Below are 23,691 nucleotides of genomic sequence, written 5' to 3' on the forward strand. Positions count from 1 at the left end.
AGTATTGCAAGTGTATTATTCAGGTGTCCTGGAGATTTATTGTCTGGACCACTACCATTGCCAGTGACAAAATGGCTGAAGACAAATTATTTGGGGTAAAGAGATATTCAAAGCCTTGTGAATGGTATTGCTCACGGGAGAGCAGGTTCTCAGGATGAGCTGGATTCAGAGCTTGTGCAGATCCATTATCAGAGGTGTGGCAAGATCCTCGATGTAATTAGTTCATTCCTGGATGATATCGGACCCAGAATAGAAGAGAGCTCCAAAATTGAGTAGGTGCCAGTGTTGTAGTGCCTTGATGCTCGGCCTTGGAATTATAAGGTGCCTTAATGGCTACTTTTTCAAAGCCTTGGCCTTGAGGATTTTGAGCCTTGAACTCTCAAGGCATTTTTAAGGCATTCTCAAGGCTTTTACAAGGTATTTTGTATTTTGTACTTTCATTTGTTTTTATATAATTATAAATGTTTCAGTTGTTCCGTATATTGAATGACACTAATGGCCAATACTACCAGTCAGCAGTAGCAGAAGCAGCAGTAGTAAGTGTACTAGCATTGCCATCAACTGAAATTATCACCATTATCAAAAATAATCATCACATAATTATGTAACAAAGAAAACAGCAGTAATGAAAAATAAACATTATTTATTGTTAATATGTTGTAATCATGAATAATGATGATAATGACAATAATAATAATGATGATAATGACAATAATAATAATGATGATAATGATAAAGGCTATAGGGATTTTTATGAAAGGAATAATTCTGACAAATCTGACTGCAATTTTGACAACGATTTTCATACTTTGAAAAATAGCTAACTCTTCACAATGATAACAAGGTTAATTTCTAATCCATTAGGATTTTCCTTGTATTATTTTCTTTGGCTGCCAAGCATGTTTTAGTCTTAACGATATTCTAAAAAGATTTTGTGAACGTGAACACAGTCTTTAATATTGTCATATATCCAAATGGGCTATGTCAATGGCATGATGAGCTAAAAATTTGGAGGGGCCAAGCATGGCATATAGAGCTTAATTTTTGCCAAAAAAAGTTGAAAGTGATTGAAGCGAGCAAGTGAGCAAAAGTTTTCACCCTCTTACTCTTAAGGGGCTAATTTTGTGATAGATTGGGACGATATGTTTAGAAAATAATATCACATTTACTCCTTTTCCTTTTCCTTTTCTAAGCTTATTCTTGGTGGTGGAACTTCTATTATCTCTCTTATTTATTAATTTAATTTTTTTATCTTTATTTTGTTTATATTGTTGCATAAAGGGTCGTGATACAATGTCGCCTGGGTTTAACCGGCCATATAGACGATTAATAGCTCTTCACTCACCTCCGTGCATGAATGAACATTACGCACGGCGCGCCCGCAATACCCCCAGATATGTACCCCAATGACCAATTAAGAGTCAGTCAGTGTCAAGGTTAACCAGTGAGAGTTCTGTGTCTGGAGAATGAAGGTCAAGTCAAGTACGTGTTCAGCCGCAACAAACAGGACCTCTAGACCTTCGCTGGACTCTGACACCACGTACTACCGAGGGATAATATACACCTTGGAGCTAGGGGCATGAATTCAATAAGTGCCTCAATTACACTTAATTAATACATTAATATGTTATATACATTTTTTTTTTTTTGGGGGGGGGGGGTTCTGACATATTTTAAACAGGCGAGAAAGAGGAATGGGAAGAGAGAGAGAGAGAGGAGAAGGGGAGAAACATATGATGGCGTAAGAAAGATGGGTGTGACACATTAACTGGTTAGGCAGAATATACTGCAAATTCAATTAATATGTTGATAGGCAGTACATCTTTTCTAAATTTTATATATTTTTTGTGGGGTCTAGTGTCTCAGATTGACATAACAAAGTAAAACAAAATGTTTACTCCTTTTTAATCATATGGTTCGACAGGGAATATAATTTCACTATAATTTCAAGGACATAACATTTGTTTTGTGTCAATATGGTTTAATAGAGAACTCTATTTTACTGTTTCAAGGAATAAGACCCCCCCCCCCACTTAGGGTAAGGGGTGCGCCCCGTTTATTTCATTTCCTTTTGAATAAACTTTATTTTGTATGCCTCTGAAAAATCAGCCTTCTTCTTACCTCATCATAAAGGTTTGAACAAGGGCTGACTGTTTGCTGGCTGTGATTTAGTCAAGATTTTCCTTTATCATAATAGATCCCTGGCACTCCATTTGTCCGAAAACAAAATAAAGTTCGGAAATCCGAATTCCCTAGTCCATCTACAGTGCGTATGAAAAAAGTTTACACTTAGAAAAAATCCTGTAAAATTATAAGATTGTATTATCTTGAAGATTTTTCCACATTTTAACCTTGGTACACATCCATTTAAGCAAATAATGACATTTCTGCATGAGTAAGCACCACGTACTTTTGTAAATGTAGTGAAAAATGATTTGCGCATAACTTTGTAATAGTTATGCAAATAAAAGTAAACCTTAATCATGAATAACACGTGGAATTTAGCTAGTAAAGTTGATTTGAAGATACCTTTTACCTTTTCTAACTTGTTTCCTTGCCTAAAACACTTCAGAGAGTGCATTGTGCCCCACCCCACTCCCCAATACACCGAAGACATCGTGAAGATATTTGCTTTGCACTGATCTGCGATTTACATGAAATTGCTTAGGCTTGATTTTCATTTTGTTAATCATTGTAAAGCTTGGGAAAAGTGCAGAGAAATAAGTATTAAATGAAAAATGAGAGACTCTACTACTCATCATCTCTACTCGCCGACTCAAGCCAGCATCTCCTCATCAGCTCTACTACTCAAGCTGTTCTCACTCAACATTCCTTCTGGTTTACAGTCCTTTTCAGGACTATTTTCAAGAAAGAATACTCTACTCTCAAATCTCCACTTTCTCGCCTATCCACTTCTTCTCTTCTTCTATCCACTGTTTCTATAACACTCCACATGGTGTACCGTAAACCACATCAGCAAATTATCAAAAGTAGGAATTAGATCTACATTTCGAATTACTATAAATTTTCCATTTTTTACGACCTAGTTTATAAATTAATACTATCAGATATTGTTGGTATAAATGATTTAGATAATTATACTAAGATTGGTTTTTGCAATAAAAATTGATTAAAAATGTGATTTTTTAACAATATATCAGAGATTACGCTTTTTCATGTTAGCAATTAGAAATCAAACAAGTTCTTCCCCGAGCTGATTGAAAAAAACCTTTATATTTGAACTATAAATGTTCGATCGTTTCATTTTCTACAATACAGAAAGGAACATAAAGGTATAATTCAGGTTCAAAATATCGTTTAATACTTTGAAATGGAATACTCTGAAGTGTATCTGAATTGTTTTAGATACAATAAACTGACGAGCCAATTCCAAACCTTTATCTGAAAAATCATATCCATTTTCAAGTCAAAACGCTTTCATTAAATCTCATATTTATCTGCATCCTATATAGATAATAAAATGTTTACTTTTTATTTTGTTTAGCTATATCAATTCAACAGGGAAAATGATATTTAAAATAATAGGTTTCCAAATAAGTTGGCATATGATATTTTAGGAAAATTTGTCTTAAAAAACGTAAAGTGTGGTCTTGACAAACATAGAAACGTGACAATTCCCGATCTTAATTTGAAAAGATGGTAAAATTTGAGAAATCCTACGATGCACTGCGTTTCAGGCAAACATGGCTGTCGCTATTTTATAAAGGTGCACATAGTGAATACGTATCATAATTAATTAGAGTGCAGTTAAATGGCCTCGACGGCTGGAATTTAGAGCTTGCACTCATTTTCAAATTGAGATGTTGAATTAATGTTTGTCAGGTTTTCTCGCGAGTCTCAAAAAGACAGGCATTCGAGACTTCACCATGGTGACATCGGGTTCTTCGGCGCCAAGAATGGACATGATGCTGTAAAGAGAGACAGAGAGAGAGAGAGAGATCTGCTGGGGTGTTACACCACAAATTGTCACCCCGCGACAATTTGTGCAAAACCGACACCACAGATTATTACCCACGCATAAATTGTCACCTAATTTAGGGGGAAATTTGCACGATTTGTGGAGGAAGGGACACCAAAAAATTGTCACACACACACCCCCATTAAAAACAAACAAACAAAATAGGTCATGTCCAGTTCGCAAAAAAACTGTGTTTGTTTCTCTCGGTGTGAGTGTGTTCGTACGTGTGTGTACAAGTCTTTGAGTGAAACTGATGGTAGTATCTCACGTTTGAGATTGATTTTTGACTACTTTTAAACGGTTTTGAGATGATTTTGAAACTTGTCGCAGAGACATCTTCTGAGGACCCACGACGTTCCATTAGTCCCGGGAATTTACAAAACCGTCTCAAAATAGTTCAAAATCCGTCTCAGAGACGTCTCCAATACCTTTTTCCCGTCACGAATAGGATACTTTTCGTTTCCGTCGCAGAGACGTTTCCAATATTTTTCCATCGCGAGGACGTCTTTGAAACAGATTTGAGACTACTTTGAGACGGTTTTGAGAATATTTTGAAACTTGTCGTGGAGAAGTCTCCTTAATCCCCGCGACGTTTCATTAGTCTCGAAAAATCTCAAAACAGTCTCAAAATTGTCCCAAATCCGTATCAAAGAGTCTCCAATCCCCTTTTTTTTCATCGGGATACGATACCATATCTTTTACGTCGCAGAGACGTATATGGGACGTATTTTGGATTCAGAAGACGTCTCGGGGTGAATGTTTAATGCGTACAGACGCTCTGCTTCCATTTTTAGTTAAGTTTAGCAAAGAAAAAAAGGGCAGAGGTAGTTAACAAGGTTCTCGATTTGTATATGATTTGTCAATTTCCCTTTTGGTCCAGTCTGGGTCTTTAATGGATATTTAACATAATCTATTTCGGGTTAGAATGTACTAAATTGTACCCTGGGCAATCCATGATTGTTTGTTCGTCTTTTATTTGAATTAGCTCTGATAAATGACACATTTTTATCATGATAACAAAGAGGTTTGTGTACGAAATCATTGTAATTATAACCCCTCTAGTATACCTGGCAAATCCAAGATGGCACCCAAAATGGCTGCCGTAGATTGAAAATCCACAATTCATCTATGTGACTTTAATTTTTTTTTTTTATTCAATGGTTTCTATGGTGATGTAGTACATTGGAGCAAGTTACAAGAACAACCAGTGGTCTGGTGTGTCAAAAAAATCCAACATAGCTTCCAAAAATGGACTTTAAAATAGCTGTTGATAATTAAAATGGACAAGTTCATTTCATATCCGCCTGGGACATAATAATTTTGGTGTCTATACCATGTTTTCAATGGCCAAATAAGACATAGGGCAAATTACAAGACGGTCAGTGGTCCAGTATGTTAAAAAATCCAAAAAATTCTCCCCAAAATGGAGTCTAAAATTGCTGTTACTGCTTTAAAAAACACGACATAGTTTGTTCAATATCCAGAAATATGATTTTTGTATCTATGCCATAGTTAAATGGGTCAAATAATACATTGGGACAAGTTACAAGGAAAGTCAGTGGTCTGGTATTTGCAAAAATCAGCAATTTGTTCCAAAAATTTATTCTGAAATGGCTGCTAATACTTGAAGCGGATATAACTCATTTCATTTTGGCCTGGGAGATGTGACTTCAATGTCTAAACCACTGGTTTCAATGGTCAAACAGTACACTAATTACAGTCAGTGACCTGATATGTCTAAAAATCGAAGAAGGCTTCTAAAAATTGATCTTAAAAAGAGGCTGCTTATTCTTAAAGTGGACATAGCTCATTTCGTATCGGCCTGGGAGGTGTGATTTTGGTATCTAAACCACTGGTTTCAAGGGCCAATTAATCATGTAGAGCAAGTTACAAGGACAGTCAGTGGCCTGGTTTGTCAAAAAATCTTATCTTGGTTTCCAAAAAATGATTCTAAATTGACTGCTGTTACTTAAAGCGGACATAGCTTATTTCATATCGTCCTGGAAGATTCGATTTTGGTGTCTAAGCCACTGGTTTCAAGGGTCAAAATAATTCATTAGGACAAGTCTTAAGAACAGTCAGTGGTCTGGTGTGACCAAAAATCCAATATGGCTTCCAAAATTGATTCTAAAATGGCTGCTGATACTCAATAGCGGCATAGCTCATTTTATATCCGCCTGTGATTTTATTGCGGTGTCTAAACTATGGTTTTAAGGGTCAAATCATATACTAGTTTTAGGACAAGTTAGTATAGTGGTCTAGTGTGTCAAAATTTCCAAGATGGCTTCAAAAATGCCTGATTTTACTTATAAAAGGACATAGTTGGTTCAATATATGTATGGGGAATATGAGTTTGGTGTCTTAACCATGGTTTAAAGGGTCGAATGATACAATAGGATAAGTTACAAGAGACCATTCAATTGTTTGTATGTTTAAAAAAAATCTAAGATGACTTAAAAAATGGGGTGTAATTTGACCGTTGTTACTTTAAATTACACAAATTTTATTAGAAATACACCTCAGAGGTATGATTTTACTGTCTGCACAAGAGTTTAAAGGGTCAAGTAACGGACAGTCAGATATTAGGTATGTCCGAAAATTGAAGATGGCTTAAAAAATGGGGGTCTTAAATGACTGTTGTTACTTAGAATTGGATAAAGAACATTACAAATACACAGTCGGGATATTATTTTGGTATCTACACTAGGGTTTTAAGGGTAAAACATACTATGGGACTGGTTACCATGATATGCAGTTATTCATTTTGCCTTAAAATCCAAGTTGGCTGTCAAAAAAAAAATGGTTTTAAAGTGACTGCTGTTACTTCAAAATTGACATAGTTCATACAATATCCACCTGTGGGGAATAATCTCAGTGCCTATACTTAAATGCATGGGGATAAATTATATTGCTTCTTTAAATGGTAACAGCACCCATTTTGATGAAATTTTAGAATCCGCCATGGACTTTTGGACAAAATGGAATACTGACCATCCTAATTGTTACTTGTCTGAATGTATTATTTGACCTTTCATACCAAAATTCAAACACCAACGTTATTTCTTACAGATAGCCTTTGTAGAAATCTGACCATTATTGAGTGATATGAGTCGTTTTAGATGCCTTTAAAAAAAAACATCTTGGATTTTTAGGCAAACTGGACAACTGCATATCCACGTAACCAGTCCAGACGTATTATTTCAACCATGAAACCATAGTGTGGATACCGAAATCATATCTCCTTGTTGGAATTTCAAATGAACTATTTTAATTTGTAAAGTAACAGCAGTCACTTTAAACTCCGATTTTTAGAAACCATCTTGGAATTTCGAAATAATTGACGACTGACTGTCCTTGTAACTAATTTTCTGACTTTTAAAACCATGGTAAAGACATGAAGATCATATACCCTTGATGGATAGTACATGAGTTATATCCATTTGTAAATACCAGCGTCTAATTTATATTATATTTTAGCCACTGTGGACTTTTGGGCATACTTGACCACCCATCGTCCTTAACTTATCATTTGACCCATTTAACCTCAGTATAGGCAAACACATCATATTCCCGGATATTGAACAAACTATGTTGTTGTTTTATGAAGTAGAAACAGCATTTTTTAAATCATTTTTTTTTAAGCCATCTTGGATTTTTTTAACAAACAGGACCACTGACAATCCCTGTGACTTGTCCAATGTATTATTCGATAATTGAAAGCATGGTCTAGACACCGAAATCATATTTCCCAGGTGGATGTTCGATAAGCTATGTCAATTTTAAGTATTAACAGCCATTTTAAAATCAATTTATGGATTTTTGGACACACCAGACCACTGGCTGTCCTTGGAACTTGTACCTATCTACAACTTCACCATAAAAAACATTTAATAAAAACTTAAATAAGTAATAGATGGATTTGGGGTTTTAGGCCTCTGGCAGCCATTTTGGTCGCCATTTTGGAATTTCTTGGTACCCTGGAGTGCTAATATTGACGCTAACTTGTATCAATAAATTCGTTTACACACTGGACCATGGAATATGAACCCAAATAGGATTCTAGGGTGGATAATGAGTGAATTATAGCTATTTTCAGTGAATGGCGGCCATCTTGGACCCAATCTTGAAAAAAGCTACTTTCCCATATGCGGATTCTGGTAGATTTTTAGTATGTTATTTCTGAGGTCAAAAAGTACAAAAACCCGTTGAAAAATCATTTGTTGCTATTTGTTCCGGGTCAAACCATATATTGACCAGTCTAAATATAAATATTGACACCCCCAGCAATTTCACCATTGATATCAGACACCAAGAAAGTTGCAATTATCGATATTGAAAATAGGTGTGGAGGTCGAATATAGCAGGGTTCCGTAACACAAAGTTTAGCGATTGATTGTACTCTTGATTTTCTCGATTGACAATTTACATTGTAATCATTACAATCAATCGTTTAAAAAAGGCTCTACGATGATTGCTAACCTTTTGTTACGGGTCCCAAGTCTCTGTGAGGCCATTAACAAGAACATGGGAATGTGCTTAATATGGAAAAAAATTCGCAAAGCATATCAAGATGATTTTGTAAGCATTTTATATTTATGTGCATTAAACTCAAGTAGTCGGGAATAAACAGTTTTTAATGTCTTTTATCAAAAGCATTATCAAATTAATGAGCTTATAGTACTTGGGTGAAATGGTTTCACGACAATATAATCAAAATTATGTTTTCTATTCGTTGGAGAAGTGCTTGGTACATGTAAGTGCAAGAGAAGGTGTAGGGTATTAGCATTGAACAAAGTTTTTCATATACGTGAAGAGAGAAGGAATAAAAGAATTGAAGATTGGGTTACGTATAGGCAATGACAGTGACACCTTTACGCTTGATGTTCAATTGGGAGCAGAATGGTTCGTTATACCCCTCCCCCAATATACCTTAGTGCAGCACTTCTGCCAGATTTGCTCACTTACCTGTGTTTAAAGTCAGTAAAATACGAAGTTCCTGGGTTGTCCTTTATGAATTGGACAGCAACGGCAAAAGTTTTAATACACTCAATGAAATTGGTAACCGACAAATCATATTGCAGGTTTACGTTAACACTGAAAGATAAAACATAAGAAATAAACAGGAACATTGTTGCTGTTGATAGAAAAAAGGCATCAAAGATGTTATTGATCCTGTCAAAGTTGATCAACAGTAACCCATATAATTTAAATGTAAAAGAATGTAAATTAAGAACTTCAAAGAATAAGGAAAAAATAAGGTGATTTTGGGAGTTCACTCTAACTTGAGATGTGCACTTTGTGTAATACTGGTGATTTGTCTACGCAAGCAGTCCGGAAAACATGGTGCCAAAAAACTCTTTTATGTCGTTTTTTATGATTCAATTTTACTCTCGCGTTACTCTGCTGAAAGAAGCCTAATGGACATGATGGAATACATTCTAGCATGATATCCAAATTTCCAGTCCCAGAAAATCTGGGAAGGGGAGGGCTGGTTCAATCAATTTGATTGACATTAATTATTTGAAGTAGCAACATCAATTATTTAACATAAGCACCCTCATTCTACGCAGAGTAATTCTTCTTTAGGTCATGTTACTATTCAAATTTGAACATGTCATTATTTTGATAGGTCATGCAGCAATTCAAATTACCAGCTCAAGTAAACGATTACAATTGTAATATCCCGCAAAAGGAGTTAGCTGTACATGACATTGACATAATTCTGTTTTTCATGGGCTTATGCTCCCATATGTAAGTAAATAGCTTGAATTCTTAATGATTATCCAAAATACATATACATAAAATAAACCAATATGAAGAGCATCATATCCAAAGTGATCACTATTTCACCCATTGTTACAGTATAAAAATAGAAAGTTGAATTTGTACAATGTATGTCATTTGACCATGGTAAATTTATTATTCTTTCAGATTACTAATCTGGCAGACAATAGAAATGACAAGCAGTGAGCCCTACATGTAGCTGCATGGTTTGCATACTTTACTGTTATATGAATTTGAACCATGGCCATGTTCGGCTCATACACTAAATAGAGGGATCTTGTCAAAATGTCATCTCAATTGAAAACTGAATAAATCACAATTATTCCTGAATAGGCCCCCTCAACGATTCGCGCAATATTTTCGCCGCGCGAATTTTTTGAGACCAGTTTTGCGTCACCCGGTTACGCGGTTCTGAAATTACGTAACATTATGTAAGTGCATGTCGCACCCAAAATTGCTCAAAAACGTGATTTCGTGTACAAAGTCAATGCAAATTGTGTTTTCAACCAAAAATCATAAATGTATTATTATTATTTGATGAAATGTTCAGTGTCTTCTCTGATTACGTTTCATCTAATAAAAAAAAACCCTACGTTATTCAAGATTTATTTACCATTTTTGGTCATCAAACGGAACTTGTAAAGTTCTGTATCCTTCTTTTAAATGCTGATACTGGATTGGTGTATAGTCCTTCAAGCGTACTTTGTTCTCCTGTACAGAATTAAAGGTACAAACCGATTACCAATTAAGACTGCAATTTCGCATAAATCATAATCATTTCACGCCTATAGCGCTTGCGCACAGATGGGAGAGGGGTAATTTTTTTGGCTCCTTCGAAAAATTTTGGTTCATTACGCTACGGTATTTTTTAACACTTAAAATAAAACTTTTATTGCGGCTTGATGTGTTATTCATCACGCACAAATAATATTGAATAGCAAGAAATTATGACCACATAGAATTTAATTTTAATATTGAAGAAAGAAATCAGTATACATTGTTATAAAACAGACATAGGCCTATACATGTATGTGAATGTGAACGTAATTTAAAAGCTATGTAATTCTGTAGTAATCATGTGAAAGAAAAAAATTATAACTATTGCGATTGGCTGATGCATTATAAAAACTGCCGTCGCGTACTTTGGCTTGTGAGAATGAAAGGCCGTGTACAGGTTTATAAGTTGCGGGTAAGTTTCTTTTATGGGGAGCCGTAAGGGCAAAAATTAAACGACTGGTTTAGAGGAAAATAAGGTAGCTAATAGCCGGCCATTATTTTTACTAGTCTTAAAAAACCCCCAAAGCTTCCACGAAATTACACGAGTGATAAAGATCACCAAATATGCAATGTACCAAAATGTGCCGAAACAGGACCGCGGGTAAAGCATGTAGATCTCATCCCAACTTTTACGCACCAATTGCACTGCACATGGCTTTATAGGAAGACAGCATTAGAATACACGACCATACACACGTATATACCACGGGTGTCGCTATGGGGGTGCCTCATAAAGTAGTGAGGACAAATAACAGAGAAGAAAACGATGAAAGAAAAGAAGAGAAGGGAAGAAAGAAAACAAAAAGACAAAGCCTTATCAAGAAGTCAAATGCATCGTGCTACTCTATTTAATTCTTATATTCAATGGAAAAAAATCAGATATTACTTTCATTTTTATCTCATTTTGAATAGATGATTGATTTAAATGTATTTATGAATTCAATGCCAGGACCATGATGTAAAACAGTTTTTTAGCTGATCTTGTCATCCCGATTAGATATATTTGAATGAATAAATATATAAATAAACAAACATTTGTTGTGTTACTTGTTATGAAAAATAACCTAGAACAAGAGTGTCGTTGCGGCGAACACAATAATACATCTGTCTGTAACGCGGAAAAATCGAGCTATTGGTCAAGCAAGACAAGTTGAAGATGGCGAATTCACCTTTAACATTCTGACCTCAAAATCATTTGAATTGCTAGGATCTATGATAGCATCATACACATCAAATTATATGAGCCTAGATTAAGTTAAACTTAAGTTATAATGTTAACAAGTACTTCAGAAGGGGAAGATGAAAACATATGACTGTGATCGTGACCTATCATACACAGCAGCATGCACACAAAATTAGATGAGCCTAGGTTAAGTTAATTTAAAGTTGTCGCGTTTACAAGGACTGCAGAAGGGTAAGAGGAAAACATGTCAGTGCGACCCTGACCTTTGACCTTTTTACCTCAAAATCGATAGGCTCAGTGTAAAAATGGCAGAGGCAAAAATGGCAGAGGCAAAAATAGCAGAGGCAAAAATAGCAGAGGTAAAAATGGCAGAGAAAAAAAAGGCAGAGGTAAAAATGGCAGAGGTAAAAATGGCAAAGGTAAAAATGGCAAATGTAAAAAAAAAATCCCTCCATGCATACAGTAGATCAAATATGAAAGGTTCTGAGAATAAAATTAGAATTATAATGTTTGACTAATGGAAAGGGTAATATTTTCAAATGATATTGTAGATCTTCTGCACCAAATTGATAACACTTGAGCTGGCATTTCTTATTTTTCCTGGACTTACATCATGCACGGCCTTCTCATGTCAAATCGTTCTTCTTATATTCAAATTTGAAGCACACTTTGGATAATAATAATGATAATAATATAGGTATATTAACCCAGGGTAGCCACTTCATTTTCGAAAACTGTTCTCCCAGCGGGCCCTGCTATTATTATTACCCCGACTTTAGCTGGGCTGCATTGGCGCTCAAGCATTCAAGGAATTTCTTCCTATACCGGGTACCCATTCACCTCACCTGGGTTGAGTGCACCACAATGTGGATTAGTTTCTTGCTGAAGAAAATTACGACATGGCTGGGATTTGAACCCACGACCCTCTGTTTCAAAGTCAGAAGACTAATCCACTGGGCCACATTACTCCACACCATCCTCAGATCCCAAGTATTATCCTTAATTCATTACAGGGGAAATTCACACTGACACAAAGTTTATTGTAGAAATAGAAGAAAATAATTAAAATGATATTGGTGGGGGGATTTAGGGAATCCATCAAAAATTTAAAAAGCTATTAGAATCTTAAATTTGCACGGTGATGTCGTTTCCGAGCAGTTTTTCCCACATATGGTGTAATAAAAAATATATATGAAATGTCACTTAAAAAGAAAATGAAAATGGTTTATATTGTACATTAAGTATATCAACATAAAAATATTTTACATCCGCTCCTGAAAGATTTTTTTTGGCAATCATGAATCACTGATTAGAAAACTGAAATGTATATATTTTGGTGCATAAGATACGGGGCAGTTGCGAGTATATGACGTCACAGATCAAAAACTGAAACTTCCTATAACTTTCTTAATCTTTGATCGACTTTCCGCAAACCACCAATTATTTTTCTGCTAGTTTTACAATTAACCATTTGTCAGGGTGAATTTCCACTTAAAATTAGGTCGATTGAATTGTACCTACGAAACACCTATGAATCTAAATCCCTGAATCGCTACACAATTCAAAATTCATGCGATAACTGTTACCATAGAAACTAGTTAAGGAACCTGACATCCACTTGGACTAGATGCCATGAGGTATTGCTCTGAAAAACTGAAAACTAGTTGCTATTATTTTTTCATTTACATTAAACTTCATTCGTATCATATCAATATCTATTCGGATCAATTATGATGTTGAAATATAAAAATTACATTTATTACAGAGTTTTTTGTTATTTCTCGGTTATCCAAGTTATGCAAGTGGTTCAAAGAAATCCCAAACTTGTCTATTTCAGTGTGTTAATGGTAACGCACATTGGTGTTAACATTAAAATTTGTTGGGTATGTATGGGATGAAGTGCTGTTCCATTATACAAACTAGCCAAGATAAATCCTTTCATCAATCACTAATTAAAATCATTTTGGCATGAAAATGTTTGAGTTTAATCATATCAACGATAAAGTATAGACCTAAAATGATGACAAAAATCCATATAATATCTAATCAGTTCATAATACCCGTTTCGTCGAGAGGGTCGAGTCAATTCAAGTTCAATAATTATGACTGATATTAACCGAAAAGGTTCTGTCTTCCTTGTTGATGTAGCATGTCATGATCTTTATTTCTGTCATTTATGCGTCTGCCATTTTTACCTCTGCCATTTTTTACCTACGCCATTTTTACCTGCCATTTTTACCTCTGCCATTATTTCCTCTGCAATTTTTACCTCTGCCATTTTTCCCTCTGCCATTTTCACCTCTGCCATTTTCACCTCTGCCATTATTACCTCTGCCATTTTTACCTCTGCCATTTTTACCTCTGCCATTATTACCTCTGCCATTTTTACCCGGCACCCTAGTATCATACACACCAAATTATATGAGCCTAGGTTAAGTTAAACTGAAGTTATCATATTTACAACGACTGCAGAAGGGTAATATAAAATGTCAGTGTGAACTTGACCTTTGATCTTTTGACCTCAAAAACATTGTACTTCCTGGGAATCATGTTAGTTACATTCAAACCAAATTATATGAGCCTAGGTTAAGTTAAACTGAACTTATTGCGTTTACAAGGAAAAGTTAACGGACAGGCAGACAGACGGATGGACGCACGCCGAGCGTAAAACCACTCCAGCTTACACTCCAGTTACCCGGCCGTTTAGTGCTATTGATTTGTGTAATCTATATTGAACTTAATAATGACAAAATTGTGTAAAAAACTTACATAGTCTAAATATGACTCAATACAATCTTCCAGTTTCTTCCTTATCGCTTCATTTGGATGGTCGATGTAAAGATTGTCATATCCTAAGACAGCAAGGCATCCGTTAGGTTTAAGGACCCGATCAACCTCCTTGGGAAATATTGACCAGTCAAAGTAATGGCTTGCAGTGGCCGATGTAATGAGATCCAATGAGGAGTCGGCAACAGGTAAATCTTCTGCTTTGCCAACACTTAAAAAGAAATATGAATTTGTTGAATGTTTGCCTTTGTCCTTTGATGAGACTATTTTGTATATTATTTGCCAGAGTGAGTCTCCAACCAGGCTTTTCAAAGAGTTTATACTAGGTGATAAACCATGCCCAATTGCCTAACAAGATATTTCTGTTTCATTAATAAATGTTCGAAAAATGAAAATTACCGTGTTGATAACTATCAGAAGGCAAACGTAATTATGATTAAAGTTACCCAAAATAGTCCAGGCTAGAAGAGGCATAACCTTGTTTTTTTTATATGTACAATATTTCTTGATGGTTTCTTGTCAATTCGAGGGTGCTGATTACGAATCTGAATGATGCCACTCGTGTAACCTTGAGCATTTTCCGCAAATTGGCAAAATCCAATATGGCTGCCAAAATATGCAAATTACCCATGAAACTCATGAACGCTGTGAAATGCATGAAATTGTATGGCAGGAGTGAAATACAATCATAAAACATAATTTTTTGGACAAAAAAATTATTTTCCTGATATTCAAATTGGCCGCCATAGGCCATTGTATAGTCAGTATTCCACTCGTTTATAATAATATACATTTTAATGCTCAATCTTGTCATTTTTTTGGCCCCGGCCATTACCATTGTACATAATACTCTTTGGGCCAGTGGCGGCTATTTTTGATATAAATATATCTCATTAGTAATGATGATATGCATATATTACTTCGTTCATACATCGCGATTTTTGCAGTTTAGTGCTCATTTTTGTGAAAATTAGTTTTACCTATTCGTATTATACATGATGCTGTATACAATGGCCTATGGCGGCCATTTTGAATATCAGGAAAATAAATATTTTGTCAAAAATTATTTTTTAAGATCGTATTTCACTCCTGCCATACAATTTCATGCATTTCATAGCCAATGTAGACAATTTTATGCGTTTCATGGGTAATTTGCATATTTTGGCGGCCATATCGGATTTTGCCAATTTGCGGAAAATGCTCAAGGTTACACGAGTGGCATCATTCAGATTCGTAATCAGCACCCTCGAATTGACAAGAAACCATAAAAAAATATTGTATATATAAAAAAACAAGGTTTGGTCAATTTTCTATGGGGCCTATCCCGGACTAAAATACTGGTGTAAATAAACAAAAAATAAAGACAGCATGACCGTCGACCTCCGACAAATATGCGCCCGAAATGTAAAATTACCTGAAAGACACATTCTGGGGGTTTTGAGCTGTCTTGGCAACACCTATCTGCGCAGGACTAATGTCAACTCCCAATACATCATTGAAGTAAGGTGACAAGGACCGTGTTAATTGGCCAGACCCACAGCCGATATCAAGGGCAGTCTCAAATGGCTTCTTTCTCTGTGAAAATATCGAAAGAAAGATTTTTGTTTTCCAAAATTAAAATGGTATATATCATTAGAGCTAGAGCAGTAGCGTACAGTGCCTAGGATCTTCCACAGGGAGGGGGGGGGGCAAAATTTGACACCCCCCCAAAAAAAACAAAGGTCTTTCGTACCAGAAAAAAAAATTGCCAAGCAAAAAAAAGAGGTCCTCAACAGGATATTAAGGACATTTCACAACCAGAAAAAAAATTGACAAGCCCCCCCCCCAAAAAAAAAGTCTTCACTTTCAAACTCGTCAGGGGTGGGGCAGAGATATGTCCCTTACATGGGTTGTGACTTGTTGGGGGGCAGTCTGTCCCTCTGCCCCCCATAGGTACGCTAGTGAGCCAGAGGTATAATCGTGAAAATGGTCGGTAGTACAGTTATGCTCAAAAGTTAGTGAACCTACCACGAAATATACTTTTTTCATGCTGAGTGATGAATGTAGACAAGGTGAATTATCGGATGGTCTAATACCACTTGATCTACTTATCAGTTTGTCCAACTTCCCGCATAGTCTGAACCCATTTTGTCTACAACCAGTTCGTCCAATATCCAATTCGTCTAATTCCCACTTGATCTGATTTCCATTTCGTCTACTAGTATTTCACTTTTGGTCTAATGACCAGTTGGGCTAATTCTCACTCGGTCTAATATCAAATTCGTCTATAGTGAGCAGTTGGGCTGAATTTAGTCTAATTTCTAATTGGTCTAACACCACCTGGTATAATTTCCACTTCGGATAATTTCCACTTGGTCTAATTTTTATTTCGTCTAATTCTCATATGGTCTAATGACCATTTAGTCTAAATTTCCACTTGGTCTAATATCAATTGGTCTAATGACCACTTGGTCTAATAGTCAAATGGTCTATTGACCAGTTGGAATAATCGTCAATCTGTTAAATTTTCATTTCCTCTCATTGTCATATGGTCTAAGGATCGTTTGGTCTCATTCACCCTTGGTTTAATGTCCACTTTAGATCAAAGAAATCATTCATTATGTTGTATCTGATCTAAAATTAGCAAATATGGTCATGAATAAATAAGTACATCATGCATCAGTTGATATATGTCGCAAGGGTCCGGAGGGGTAGAGCCGGGGTAGGGCTGGTGGCCATTGTGGCGGGCGCGAAACCTCTCCGTGAAGGACTATCGATGACGAGATGATCGCTCATAGTCGCTCATGAATTATTCTACTCAAAAATAATTCTTATAGTTAGGCCCATGTCGATTATATCTATGAAGCTGAAAATTATATAAAACTCATAATCATTACATCGATTCTAAAATATTGGGTGAACAATAAGTTGGGGACCTTGTAGCTTATAATGGCCGAATAGTGGGGGTTGTAGCCATCAGAACAACATTATTATAAAGAAAGGAACGAAAATATAATGTAATTGATGGTGTGGATACGTATCTGGTAAACATGTTTATTCATCTTTTATAATTGTCATGCAGCATTACGGCCGATACTTGAACTTGACGGAAAATAAGCAAATAGTTCGTCGCTGAATTCACGAAGTGGCACAACGTCCCAAAATCACGTGAAAGTCAATGTTTACTTTCTTTCAGTTTTAGTATTCTTTAGTCATGGTCTATTATTTCACCGAAATTTAGGACCCAATTCTCTCTAATTAATGAGATAATTAAAGTGAAAAGGCGACAGAAGCCCTTAAATCCACGAAGTGGCACACAGGTGCGCGCCGTCTCTACGCACAAAACGACACTTGTGTTTAAATCACTGCTTTGTCAAGATTTGATGCTCATTTGATACATTTTCGTTAACATGGAATGCAGCAGTAGATACCTGGATTTTGGTGTGTGCATTCTTCATTCCGATAAACTTCACAATCATAAAACAATGGGCAGTTGAAAAATGTGAAAATGTTTATTCGCGTTTATCTCGATTATTGATTACGCGCATCAACTATTAGTCTGGTCAGTTAGCGAAATTATGTGGACACGGTGGACAAAAGCATGATTTTTTCTCCAGACCTTTATTTATGTATAAGAATTAAGAATGGGGTATGCTCCAAAAAATCTGGCTGCAGGAACAGTGAAAAAATGGGTGAAAATGTCAGAATTTATGAGTTCAGATTTGTCTGATATATAGACTAGCGCTAGTGCAAAACTCAATAGCAGTGCATTATTTTGCATTGGATTAGTTCTTGAATTCAGACCCATTTTGAACAGATCTTCTGTTTGTCCTTGCATCTCAATGCACTAAATATTTAAAGCAGATGCTAAACAAGCCGAAGGGTGACGGTGGAGGGGGTTGAATGTCGATGTGTATGTACATATTTTGGTCTCTGGAAGATTTGCAACACACATTTTTTGCATGTGTTGGAAATTGTGTTGCCATGGTAACAGTGTATTGCAAAAATAAGGTAAAAATCTTGCAGTTAGAACCACTTCCTCTGTTTTTAAACGATTCTCATGAAATTTGGCACACACATTGTTCTTGAGGTGAAGATGTCTAAGACACACTTTTGTGTGTCTTTCAGAAATCTTGTTGCCATGGTAACAACATATTATATGGTCAAAATTGAGAAAAAACTTACAATTCAAACTGCTTCATCAGTTTTCAATCAATTTTCATGAAATTTGGCACACACATTGGTATTGAAGTAAAGATCATGTACTAGGCACTTTTTTAGGGTGCTTCAGAAACTGTGTTGTCATTGTAACAAAATATCATGTGGCAAAATTTAGGTAAAAAACTTGCAATTTGAACTACTTCATCAGTTTTGAACCAATTCTCGTGAAATTTGGCTCACACATTGGCCTTGGGCTAAAGATTTGCAAGAACTTTTTTTTTGCATTTGTCAGAGAGTGCATTACCAGGGTAGCCACATATGATAGCCAGAAATGTAGGAAAACTTATTGTAGATCAAACTTCTCCCCCTGTTTTTAGTCAGTGCTTATAAAAATTGGAAGAAATATTCATCTTGGGGTAAAGATTCATATTAAATTCTAAATGTCTTCTCTGCATTAAAATGTGGGGGTATTAATCACCTTCATTAATATTTCAGGGTTTGGGGGAAGGGGCAGGATTAGTCCTTTAAATCTGACATCAAAGAAGGTTAAAGGCAGTGGCCATTAGAAACATAAAAATGATAAACACTCTTAAAAACGCATCCCCTTAAGGGCATATAGACTGGAGGTACACTGGGTGAATATGAAACCTTCCGCTGAAGCAGGGGAGTTCCAACACTGGCAAGCAAAACAAAATGTGTACCCCTTCTACTTTCAACAGCTGATTTTCCAAACCTTAGTTCCACCTCTCCAAGATGTGCACCCCTCCCCATACCACTTTTAGTTCTACTTCCCCATGCTCAAACCAGTCTACACCTTTGTCCCTCAGGGGTCAATGCATTTTTAAAGCTAGACATTACTCTTTTTTTTTTTTGGGGGGGGGGGGGTCTTTAGAAAATGGCCTCATAAAAATTACAGTTAAAGGATTATGACTAGGAACTTAACCCCCTCCCCGAAAAAATAGGGGGCTGATATACTTTTTAGCAGAAAATGCCCCCCCCCCTCAAAGGTAAGAAGAGTCCTTTGCACTTCAGACCATTCATTTGAAGTTTAATGCATTCAGATTTGATAAAAAAATTGTTTACAGTACCCAATTAACCATTGTTTATTTATATTCTCCTACTCAGTCTTTTATTCATATTCATATTCCGTTCCTACTCTTTCTTTTTAACTTTCACATCACTCTTGATTTTGAGCTTCACCATGCCATCTCCTGTTTCCTGTCTCTCTCTAAGTATATTTTTCTGACATATTTTAAAGTGTACCATTAATCATGCAACTAATTATAGAAATATAAATATATACAAAAATCTACTTGTTTTAGAAATTCACTTGCAATCCATGACTCAGTAACATACCATATCAAAAATATACCTATGTGCACAATAGATTTTAGCCTTATATTTTCTTTCATTTAATTTTTTCAGTATATTTCTGTGTCAGCCCCTGCTTCATGCTTCAAATTAAACATTGATTAATTGGACACCGGAAACATTTTTTTTTTTCAAAGCAGAATGTTTGAGGCTTTAAATTAATATGCTGAAGTGTAAAGGATTCCCCCCCTTTTTTTTGGGGGGGGGGATAAGTTCCTAGTCGTTATAATTTCCTTTTACTCTTTATGTGGCAATTTTCTAAAGCCCCCCCCAAATAAAAAAATGTAAGGTTTTTTTTTAAGAGTGTTTAAGTTCCTCATGGTCATGGCCTTTAACCTTCTATATTTTTATGTTGCCAGTTTTTAAGGACCTTCTCCGCCCCCCCAAAAAAGCCTATAAATATTATTGAAGGTGATTAATATATATATGACGTTATAAAGGGGAATCAAACCCAAATAAACACTTGCTTTTAGAGGAAAATGAAAAATCAGACAAGTTTATAGGTCAAAGTTTGAACAATATCGGACAAACCATAACAAAGTTGTGAACATATTAAAGTTATAAACATTGGTAATCACTATACCCATGAAGACTTCAAATTGACCGCATATGTGATGTCATAGTGATATAAGAAGGCAAGGACCACTCTTCCATGTACTGGAATAATTAATTAGCTAAAAAAAATTTTTCAAAAGTTTTACTTCAAATTATATCTTTCTTTCATGAGGACATAAAACATACTACCGGCTTTATATTACGGCCCCAATGGAATAGGGATTTAGGAGAAAACCAAAAATCCTGATAACTAGTGTTATGGGAACGTTGTCCTTGCGGCCTCACCCCTTGTCATAATTTACTTGAACCCAGTTGCCAATTTGAATTCTACATATACAAGTAGCCTTAGGGATCTTAATTTTATAGCATCCATAGCTTTATTTTGCTTGTCCGATTTCTTTAAAACTTTCACCATTCTTATTTTTCTCCTTTTCCATGCACACAACATTATGACCAATTAGGCTTGATTCCCTTTTAATACTGAATATGAATCTTTACCCAACATGAACATTTGTGTCAACTTCTATGAGCACAGGCTGAAAACTGAGAAGTAGACTGATCCACAATGAGTTTTCCCCATATTTCTGGCCAAATGTGGTTACCAAGGCAATGCACTCTCTGACAAAGGATCTTGCACATCTTTACCTCAAGGCCAATGTGTGAGCCATAATTATTTCACGAGAATTGGTTCAAAACAACAACAAAAAAAAAACTGATGAAAAAAGTAGTTCAAATTGCAAGGTTTTTTTTCCCCTAAATTTTGCCATATAATATATGTTGTTCCCATGGCAACACGATTTTGGAAACACACACAAAAAGTGCCTTGTACATCTTTACTTCAATACCAATGTGTGTGCCAAATTTCATGAAAATTGATTGAAAACTGATGAAACAGTTTGAATTGTAAGGTTTTTCCCCCCATTTTCACCAGATAATATGTTGTTGCCATGGCAACAAGATTTCTGAAAGACACACAAATATAAGTCTTGGACATCTTCACCTCAAGATCAATGTGTGTGCCAAATTTCATGAGAATTGGATGAAAACAGAGGAAGAAGTTCCAACTGCAAGATTTTTACCTTATTTTTGCAATGGTACACTGTTACCATGGCAACACAATTTCCAACACATGCAAAAAATGTGTCTTGCAAATCTTTCCCCCAAGACCAAAATATGTACATACACATCAACATTCAACCCCCTCCACCGTCACCCTTCAGCTTGTTTAGCATCTGCTTTAAATATTTGGTGCATTGAGATGCAAGGACTTGAAAGATCTATTCAAAATGGGTCTGAATTCAAGAACTAATCCAATGCAAAATAATGCACTGCTATTGAGTTTTGCACTAGCGCTAGTCTATATCAGACAAATCTGAACTCATAAATTCTGACATTTTCACCCATTTTTTCACTGTTCCTGCAGCCAGATTTTTTGGAGCATACCCCATTCTTAATTCTTATACATAAATAAAGGTCTGGAGAAAAAATCATGCTTTTGTCCACCGTGTCCACAAGTAGGGCATTTTTGACGCTAACAGACCAGACTATATTGGGTGATCCACTTCGTGGATTCTTTGACGTCGCTGAATCCACAAAGTGGCACAACGTCCCAAAATCACGTGCGCGCCGTTTCTACGCAAGCCGCTGAAGTAATAGTTTCCACAAAACGACACTTGTTATGCTTGTGTTTGAATCACTGCTATGTCAAGATTGTTCATTCGATAAAATTTTGGGGAAACAGGAGTAAATACCTGGCTAGTGGTATGTGCATTCTTTATTCTGTTAAACTTTACAATCATATAGCAACTGGCAATTGAAAATATAAAAAATATTAAAAAAAAAAAAAGTGATTTCGCGCATCAACGGTCGCGTGTGCCACTTCGTGGAATCAGCGACGAGTTATGCAGTTTGTGGAATTCCAAAATATACAATGCCATATTAAATCAAGTCATTTCGTTTTGAATAGTTTGATAATAGTCATTCATCTTATCTTATCTTCTCATTCTTTTTTTTCTGTTACTCCTTCTTCGCCCCTCCTTAAAATGGGAGGGGGTCAATGGCACGCGCCGATATTGTTGTCTCCAACAAAACCAAAAGAAATTCCAGTTTTGTACGTGGTAGCAAGATCTATTTTTTTTTCCTTTCCCTCTATTTTTTGGTTTTCTTTCTCCTCCTACCATTTTCCTTCCTTTCCTACCCCTCTCTTTCGATTTCTTTCTCATTTCCCCCTCTCATTTTTGTATTCTTTCCTTCATTTTTTAAAATCTTTCTCCAATTCCCTTTTTTCTTTCTCTCTTTTTCCCTTCCTTTTCTTTCTCCTCTCCTCTCTTTTTTGCTATTACCTTTTCTTTATTTCTTTCTTCCTTTCTTTCTTTCTTTCTTTCTTCCCTTTTTCGTCCTTTCTTTCGTTTTCTTTCTTTTTTCTTAGAAATATAGAAATAAAGAAGAAACGAAGGAAGGAAGGAAGAAAAGAAATAAAGGGAAAAACAAAGAAAGGAAAGTGGTTCATTACTCCACTTCGTTGAAGTAATATTTTGTGTATAACCTGTACCCGTGATTTGATTAAAAATAGAAGCCATCTTTGGGTTTAAAATGGCTGAATCTTGAGGGGCTCCGGACCCCACCCGCATTAATTGGCATACTGATTAAATGGTTTAGGACCATGATCCAAAAAGTACTTCAACCAAGAACCAAAAAGGAGAGAAGAAAGAAAAACTGACCGATCAGTATACAGAAAATAAAGAGGATACAAGAATATGCTCTGCTCTAGCTGCTCTGAACTTGCTCTTAACCTTCTTGTTAATTTGTGATTTTATCTCCCTTTTACATCACCTGAACATGCTATAACTTACTTCGTGTACTTTCTCCGTTCTAGAGGAATATTTGGATCACCATGCTGCTTTTAAAGCTGTATATTTAATGCCATATTATGACATGCTGAACTAGACTTCAAGCTTTTTCTGTCTACAGTCCCACAGCCTTGATTCTTACGTAAGTTCAACTCTGATTTTGCACAGTTGTGGTATGCTGATTTGACTTAGCTTATACCTTATTACCTGTCCAGTAATCTCTATTCATCGAGCTTACAACTAATCTGCTTATTGTTAATGACAAA

The 23,691-nt window shown here is 35.8% G+C and overlaps 1 protein-coding gene across 1 annotated transcript in view; it reads right to left on the reverse strand.

Annotated features, from left to right (window-relative positions):
- Positions 1 to 3,239: 3,239 nt before the first annotated feature.
- The window catches only part of LOC121418006 (putative methyltransferase DDB_G0268948), a 38,540-nt gene continuing 18,088 nt past the window's right edge, over positions 3,240 to 23,691 (reverse strand). The window contains exons 2-6 of the mRNA XM_041611711.1: positions 15,925 to 16,085; positions 14,493 to 14,721; positions 10,377 to 10,474; positions 8,945 to 9,073; positions 3,240 to 3,929 (exon numbers count right to left, since the gene is read on the reverse strand). Of these exons, the coding sequence (XP_041467645.1) occupies positions 3,830 to 3,929; positions 8,945 to 9,073; positions 10,377 to 10,474; positions 14,493 to 14,721; positions 15,925 to 16,085 (717 nt within the window). The 3' untranslated portion in view covers positions 3,240 to 3,829. The remainder of the gene's footprint in view (positions 3,930 to 8,944; positions 9,074 to 10,376; positions 10,475 to 14,492; positions 14,722 to 15,924; positions 16,086 to 23,691) is intronic.

This window comes from Lytechinus variegatus, chromosome 7 (assembly GCF_018143015.1).
Source record: "Lytechinus variegatus isolate NC3 chromosome 7, Lvar_3.0, whole genome shotgun sequence".
In the NCBI taxonomy this organism is placed as follows: Eukaryota; Metazoa; Echinodermata; class Echinoidea; order Temnopleuroida; family Toxopneustidae; genus Lytechinus; species Lytechinus variegatus.